Source organism: Brassica napus, chromosome C3 (assembly GCF_020379485.1).
Source record: "Brassica napus cultivar Da-Ae chromosome C3, Da-Ae, whole genome shotgun sequence".
In the NCBI taxonomy this organism is placed as follows: Eukaryota; Viridiplantae; Streptophyta; class Magnoliopsida; order Brassicales; family Brassicaceae; genus Brassica; species Brassica napus.
This window is the reverse complement of record NC_063446.1, coordinates 29918581-29927152: the sequence shown is the minus strand read 5'-3', so window position 1 is coordinate 29927152 and position 8572 is coordinate 29918581. Positions and strand designations below refer to the sequence as shown.

Below are 8572 nucleotides of genomic sequence, written 5' to 3'. Positions count from 1 at the left end.
ACTTTGTCCTCATAAGTCCATTTCATTTACTCACGTACTATTTTGTTGTAGATAAACATTCGGACAAATTCGTCATCTCAGACCTCTCATTTGATCGTCATCATCGTCTATTCATACATGTATTCATCCAAAAACTTTACTAGCTACTCTTATAAATTAAACTCAAAATTAATAGTGTTTGTAAAATGAAAGTTTCAATCCTTTGGATGTATACATGAGTTACGTTTTTTTTACATTAAAAAGCTGAGTTACGTTCATACTAACATACTATTCGCTGATATAAATTTAGTGACGCAAAATCTATGATTAAAATATATCGTAATAACATTATCATTCTTGCTTTGTCAATATATAAAACGTGACTAAAGAAAGAATAAAACTACTATACTGATATCATAAAGAATGATACGCTACAATTTCAGCAACATCGATTTTAGATTATGTATAAACTGCAAATCCAATCTAGAAGGGATTCTTCCGTTTATGGAAAATAGTTTGTCACAAGCAATGTCATGTTCTTTTCTTTTCTTCAATAGTGATACATAAACTTCAAAAGCTTCTGGTTAATTTGTATATTATGTAGAAGAAACTAGAAAGTAGAAACGTTAAAACGCATCAAATCAAGAAACTAAATCAATGTAATTTCTTAATGCCGCCTTCCAAATTTTCTTCCTAGAGGCTAGAAGACGCGTATCGGTTTGGAATTCCCAAGCCAATGTGATTCTATTTATCACACGCATAAAATAGTGTAGGTCTGGGAATATAAACCGGGAACCAAAAACCAAACCGGGATCGAACCGGAAAATCCTAACCTGAAACCGAGTCGAAGTTCACAAAAAACCGAACAGTTCCTATATTTTAAGAATCGAAAACCGAAACCTAACCAAAACAGAATCGACAACCGAATGGGTACCCGAATATCCAAAATACAGTTTATATATCCAAATATTGGTTATATTTTAATTTTAACCCTACCAAATTTTCTAAAAACATTATTTATATACCAAACTACCCGAAAACCCTGGATAACCCGAATTAATTTTTTTATCTGAAAATTTTAAATTATTTAAGTTACTCTAAAGAACTGAAATCAACCGAAGAATTTTCATGAAATTATTAAAATTTATCCGAATTACCCAATTTTGGTTTGAAAAACCAAAATATTCTGTTTTCATCTGAATTATCCAAAATTAACCAAAAATCCGAAACCAAACTGAAACCGATTTGGAACCGAAAGTTTATCGGATAGTTGGTTCTTGTAATTGTTATCCAAAACCAAACCAAAAACCGAAACAATGGAACCAAAACAGAACCAAATTTCAATCCTAAAAACCGAACGGTTCCTATATCTTTAAAACCGAAAAAAAACAAACATGAACTAAGTCGAAAACCGAACGCCCATGCCTAAAATAGTGTATGTAATTTCTATTTCTACGCAGTGTGCTCTGTGTAATATGTATTAGATAGGGTTCGGGATTACGTTATGCAAGCAATACTTCTTCACGCTATGTGGTTTTCAGCCTTTTCTAGTTTGAAATGCCACACACCTTCCTCAATGCGTTTCCAACTCCCATTTACAACCAACACATTGTCCTTTCCACAAAGGTGTAAAAAAAAGAAATAAGAATGCTATTTAAATGAACAAGACTTAGGTTCACCCCCTAGGGTGAACCTTTAAATTCACCTCTCTTTCTATGACCAATCAAATTGCCATGTAGATAATTAATTAAAAAATATTAAACTTATTTAAAAATAACTAAAAAACAGAATAATGCCAATTTTAATGCCGATGACGCCGTTACTTAAACCGTAAACCCTAAATTTTAAATTCTAAACCCTAAACCTTAAATCCTAAACCCAAACCCTAAACCCTAAACCCTATACCCAAATCCTATACCCTAAACCCAAATTATATACCCTAAACTCAAATTGTATACCCTAAACCCAAACAATAAACCCTAAACCATAAACCCTAAACCCAAACCATAAACCCTAAACCCAAACTATAAACCCAAATCTTAGACCCTAAACCCAAACCTTATAGCATCTAGGTTTAGGGTTTGGGTTTGGTATTAGGGTTTACGGTTTGGGTTTTAAATCTAAGATTTAGGTTTAGGGTATACGGTTTGGGTTTAGGGTCTAGGATTTGGTTTAGGGTATAAGGTTTGGATTTAAGGTTTACTGTTTGGGTTTAGGGTCTAGGATTTGGGTTTAGAATATACAGTTTGGTTTTAGGGTTTAGGATTTGGGTTTAGGGTATAGAGTTTGGGTTTTAGAATTACGGTTTAGGGTTAAAAAATTAAGATTTCGGGTTTACGGTTTAGATGGCGGTGTCAGCGTTGTTAAAATTAGCATTATTTTTTTTAGTTATTTTAAAATAAATTTAATATTTTTTAATTAATTATCTACGTGGCAATTTGATTGGTTCTAGAATGAGAGGTGAATTTAAAAGTTCACCCTATGGGGTGAACCTAAGTTTTGTTCTATTTAAATATAGGCGGAATGTACATTATGTACAACAGGACAACCAATCTTTTTTGATCAACCAGTACAACCAATCAACATACATAGAGAAGTGTATATTCAAGACAGAGTATCTCTTTTATTTATGAGAAGTGCCAAAATAGTAAATAGTTTAAATAGTATATATCTTCTTTTTCCTCCTCTTCCAGAGTTCAATTGTTTTCATCTTCCAAAACATTTGATTATAAGTAAAGCATCGCATATTGTATTGGATAATCGATGATTATGGCTGTATTTTGGTTCTTGGTCATATCAAGTTTCATCTTCTGCTTGCTGTTGGTACGAATGGCGGTTTCAAAGAATAATAAGAGAAAGAAGAAGAAGAACAGTACATGCAAGCTTCCTCCTGGTTCCATGGGATGGCCTTACTTAGGAGAGACTCTACAACTTTACTCACAAGACCCCAATGTTTTCTTCACTTCCAAGCAAAAGAGGTTAACTTAAAAAACTTTGCGTTCAAATAAATTTTTAGTTTATGATCTTAGCTTAATTTTTTTTATCATTTGATGTATAGATATGGAGATATATTCAAAACACGAATCCTTGGCTATCCTTGCGTGATGCTGGCTATCCCCGAGGCTGCAAGGTTTGTCTTGGTGACTCATGCACATATGTTCAAGCCAACGTATCCGAGAAGCAAGGAGAGGCTAATTGGACCATCTGCTCTATTTTTCCACCAAGGAGATTATCATGCCTATTTAAGGAAACTTGTCCAATCCTCTTTATACCCTGAAACCATCCGGAAACTTATCCCTGATATCGAACACATTGCCCTCTCTTCTTTACAATCTTTGGCCAATATGCATATTGTCTCTACGTACCAAGAAATGAAGAAGGTATATATATATATATGTTCATATGTACAAAGAAAAATCAAACACACACAATGCATTTTCTTCACTCTTGCTTTCTTTTCTCTTGCAGTTCGCTTTTGATGTTGGTATTCTAGCCATATTTGGCCATTTGGAGTGTTCTTACAGGGAGATGTTGAAACATAATTACAATATTGTGGAAAAAGGCTACAACTCTTTCCCCATGAATCTTCCCGGAACATCTTACCACAAAGCTCTCAAGGTATGATCTCATATCTGAAATAAATCAATCAGGACATTAAGCAAACTCTTCCCAACTGACTAAAACTTGTTATAAAAAGGCGAGGAAGCGGCTAAAGACAATAGTAAGCGAGATTATACGTGAAAGAAGAGAGAAAAGCATTTTGAAAACGGACTTTCTTGGTCATCTACTCAACTATAAGGACGATAAGGGTCGTGTGCTAACCCAAGAACAGAGTGCGGACAACATTATCGGAGTCCTTTTCGCCGCTCAAGACACGACAGCTAGTTGCCTAACTTGGATTCTTAAGTACTTACATGATGATCAGAAGCTTCAAGAAGATGTTAAGGTTTGATCACATGCGAATCTTATCCTCTCTTTTGTGTCCATATATTATGTGTGTGTGTGTGTGTGTAATACTTAAATGTATGTATATTTACGATGGTTGCAGGATGAGCAAAGAGCAACATATAAAGAAAACAGTAGAGAGAAAAAGTCTTTAACATGGGGACAAACGAGAAACATGCCACAAACACACAAGGTAAATAATTTATAAACTAGATTAAGATCTGCGCCTTGCGCGGAATAAACATTATATATATAAATTATTTTATGTATTATATGTTCTTACATATTATGAAATAATAAATATATATTGAATAATTAAAAGTCAGTAACTATTATATATATAATTAAATTGGTGCGAACGTATAAATCAATTTTATTAATCCAAACAACTTTTTAAAAAAATTTGATAGGATATGTAATTAAATTTAAATGATATTAACATACATAGTATATTTTTAATATTAATGTCTATTAAATGATGCTTTCTACTCATATGTTTTTTTTAGCATGTGTATCTTTAATAGCAAAAACTTTAAATTACTGATAACAAAATTTTCATTGTGGGATTAATAATTTTAGTAATTGATAATTTAAAAATATTTATCAATGTTAGTTCAAAACTTTTATCAAAAAAAACTATTCAAAGTAAATTTTGAAACTAAAATATTTAATTATTCAATATGGTTTATAGTTTAATTTAGAATGATATATATGCATATATATTTTAAATCTTAACGATTAATTAAATTAGACTTTTACTTATATAATTTTTTAATCATTTGTATTTTGTCATAACAAAAATTTTAAACCATGGATCGCAAAATTTGAATGTGAGACTTTTAACAGTTTTAGTAATTTATAGTCGTTTTTTTAAATTCAAAATATAACATATACAGAAAAATCTAAATTTTTATAATATGGTTTTTGTGGTTTTTTTAAAATTATTTTAATATTTTAAAATTAAACAAATTTGATAGAAGATACATTATTTTTCTATCAGATCTTTATTATTCAAAATCATTAATTGTCATATATACTTTACCCATATTAAGCAATTTCGTAATCTTTATTTAAGGAAATAATAAATGAAATTAATAATGAATTTATGGTTAGTTTAATAAAAATCGTATTATATAATTAGATGGACCAACATATTTCTCTAATAATTCTAAGAATCATCCTAGTGATGACACATGACTACAAAAAGAAGTTGTAATGTTTCACAAATAATATATAGGGGATATTATTATGTAGTTTTAAAGTTTTTTTTTATAAATGAAAGCTCATGTTACAATGTTATGTGACATAGGTTATACTTGAGAGTTTGAGGATGGCAAGCATCATACCCTTCACATTCAGAGAAGCAGTGGATGATGTTGAATATAAGGGTACTAATTAAATTATTGCACATGACTAGAACATTCTATTTATTGTTTTTTTCTAATGAGATGTACCAAAATAGATATTGTATGGTCCAAATGAATATGAATCACTAACATTTCTGATTCTTGTAACATGTATGTGTACAGGATATTTGATACCGAAGGGATGGAAAGTGATGCCACTCTTCAGGAATATTCATCACAATCCCAAATATTTCTCAAATCCTGAGGTTTTCGATCCATCTAGATTTGAGGTAATAACTAATAAAATTACATAAAAAGATATAAAATTATGTTTTTTTTTGTTTTTTTTTTTCAAAGATATAAAATTATGTATACAGTAGAACATCTTTAAATTAATATTCCATAAATTAATAATCTCTATAAATTAATAATTTTTTTTGGTCCCAATTTGGACCGGTTCAGAATTTGACACAAATCGATAAAATAATAAGATAATAATATTTAAGAAAATTCTATATAAATATATGGTCCCAATAAAATTATAAATTAATAATTTATATGTATACGTATTTTATATAAGTAAGAACCTATCATTATATTGTTTGTTTTATATTCACAATGAAATTATCTTTATATTTTCTTAACGCTTAATATATTTTTGATAAGATTTAGTAATATTATATCTAAAACCACATGTAAGTTCTATGCAATACATATTATATACACCAAATAATATAATAAAATTAACATAAATGTCAAATTTCAAAAAATAACAATTAATTGTCTATACACTAAAATCAAATATATTTTTTTATTTTAGAATAAATATATCTTAAAATAATAAATCTAAATAAGAAAACTTTTACAAATTAATATCTTTATAAATTAATAAAATTTCAAAATTTCAACATTATTAATTTATAGAGGTTCTACTATATTTTTAAAAAGAGAGCTGACTTAACGTGATGGTTGAAACTAATTAAAGGTAAATCCAAAGCCAAATACATTCATGCCCTTTGGAAGTGGTGTTCATGCTTGTCCCGGGAACGAACTCGCCAAGTTACAGATTCTTATCTTTCTCCACGACTTAGTTTCCAAATTTCGGTAAGTTTATCTTCTTCCTCTCTACTATATAATTTAAGCGTTAAGCTTCATGCATGATCTCTTTATATTAGTGGAATATATGGTTTGATTACATATAAATTAAACATTAGTATAATCGTTAGTTATCTGATTGGACTATGCAGATGGGAAGTGGTGGGAGGAGAAGGGGGAGTAGAGTACGGTCCATTTCCAATCCCTCGAAATGGTCTTCTCACTACATTTCGGCAACATTCTCTTTAGTTCTTCAAACCTTTAAAGTATATATTATTATTATTATTTTCTTAATTAATTAGCCATAGTTTTTATTTATCTAAATTCCATAAAAAAACATGTAAAACCCCTTCGAGATTATTTTAAAGAAAATCATTATTGTAGTCATTGAGAGTTTTAACATGTTGCATCCTACACCTACGATGGAGAAAATGTTTATTCCGGTATTCTCAGTAACAGTCGAAGTTGGTTAATCTTTTCTTTGGGGTGAATAAACCAACCAAATCAAAAGCGTGGGACGGTGTGAGCCACGTGAAAGGAGCAGAAAGACCGCAAAGCGTTAATGTGAAACAGTAAAAGAGGTGTGTTTACAATTGTGAGGGCTCCCGTGTTTCGGGCTTTGACTCTGGCTTATGGTGGCTACTTTAGCACTGTAAGGCTGGCTTTTGGCTCTGACGGTGTCCCTTCCTGTCCGGGAATCGTTGGCTTCTGTCTCAGATAAATAGTCTGAATATGGTACTCTTATCAAGCAATGAATCACAGTTCTACAAATTTGCTTTGGTTCTCCTCTATCAGTGAAGGAATAGAATCTGATATCCTGGCTAGCGGCATTTCTTACTGCGGGATCCTGTTTCAGGTACGTTTCCAGTGGATCACCCGATTCGAATCTCCGTCGATCACTTTTCAGTCATGAAATTCGGCGGCGCTCTTGCTTCAGGGGAAGAAGAAGGTAGAGTGGGTTGCTTAGGGTTTTTTTTGTCTGGGCTTTATGGGCTTTTTGTTTAATTTCTGTTCTGTGTTAAACTGAGTCGTAGTTTTATGGGCTCCTTCTTTATGTAATTCCCTATGGTTAGTGGGCTTTTAGCCTCATAATAATAAAGATGACAAAAAAAAAACAATTGTGAGTGGACAGTGAACATTAGGCCTAGTGAACATGACATGGCTATGGCTACGATAAAAAAACAGAGATTTGTAATTGTGAGTGGACTGTGAACATGACATGGCTACGTATAAAAAGAGGTTCTCATTTTAATAATAATCTAAAAAGAACAATGGGGTCTGTTTTCATCATATCTTGGGGTCCTCCAACATGACAATGGCAAAATGGCAACAGATAACTATGTAAATAATATAAAGATTAAACAAACTTGTAAAAATGGCAAAAATGGTTCCTTAACGAGCTATATATATTTTATAAAATGATATATATCTATCTATTTATATAAAAGAGGATTTCTTCTCTCCAGAATGCGCCACCCCAGCACCTTTCTGCAGTGTTGACATATGTCATCTCTCACCAAAACTCACCGTATCATTTAATCATTTTGTTAAAAAATTGAGCTATGTGTCTTGAATATGGTTTTGTATACAGATTGGACCTAATTTCTCTCGGATGGTACTAATTTGATGGGATAGTCATGATTTGGGTCATATCGGAGGCAGGCTCTGTTCTTCCTCTGTGATTCAGATAGATCCATGGAGCATCGGATCTCAACGGAAGCTGGAGGTTCTGGTGATTCGTAGGGCTTCGGCTGATATACTCTGTTTGAGGACGACAGAGGGATGTTGGAGTCCTCCAGTCAGTCATCGGGATCTCGCGTTTCATAATGGATATGGTGGAGGTGTTCGCCGACGTAGAGTCTTCTTGGAAGATGGCGGTTCATATGGGCTGTAACCTTTATGAAGCGAGCTCTTCACCACACCGGAACAAAAATGGAGTGGTGTGCGGTGTTCTCGGACCTGTGAGACGACAACGCTGCTGTGGTTAGTAAGAGATTAGGGTTCTAAGTGTTGGGTTCTTTTCGAATCCGGCGTTGGGGCCGCATGGCTGCTCCGAAGGTGGACATAGCTTTGACGGTGAACTGTCGACGGATTGGTGTGCAGGCTTGGACACCCTCGCCATTGAGAAGTTGATATATGGTGTTTTTGACATCATTGTGTATATGCTTTCTAACTTGTTTTCATTGTTTTATCGAGTTAATCTAGTC

The 8572-nt window shown here is 32.3% G+C and overlaps 1 protein-coding gene across 1 annotated transcript; it reads left to right on the top strand.

The window, feature by feature from the left end:
• Positions 1–2137: 2137 nt before the first annotated feature.
• LOC106395068 (abscisic acid 8'-hydroxylase 4) lies at positions 2138–7483 on the top strand. The gene is made up of 9 exons (XM_013835599.3): positions 2138–2957; positions 3038–3359; positions 3448–3597; positions 3677–3925; positions 4028–4117; positions 5234–5312; positions 5454–5560; positions 6256–6374; positions 6518–7483. Exons 1-9 carry the CDS (start codon positions 2743–2745, stop codon positions 6612–6614), a joined length of 1428 nt encoding a protein of 475 aa, XP_013691053.2. The 5' UTR covers positions 2138–2742; the 3' UTR covers positions 6615–7483.
• The last annotated feature ends 1089 nt before the right edge of the window (positions 7484–8572 follow it).

Bases quoted from the DNA above. Each gene is read 5' to 3' on its own strand.
- LOC106395068 (XM_013835599.3), top strand. From the start codon at position 2,743: ATGATTATGGCTGTATTTTGGTTCTTGGTCATATCAAGTTTCATCTTC. The intron at 3,926-4,027 runs GTTTGATCACAT...CGATGGTTGCAG, and splicing joins AGCTTCAAGAAGATGTTAAG to GATGAGCAAAGAGCAACATA. The intron at 5,561-6,255 runs GTAATAACTAAT...AACTAATTAAAG, and splicing joins TCGATCCATCTAGATTTGAG to GTAAATCCAAAGCCAAATAC.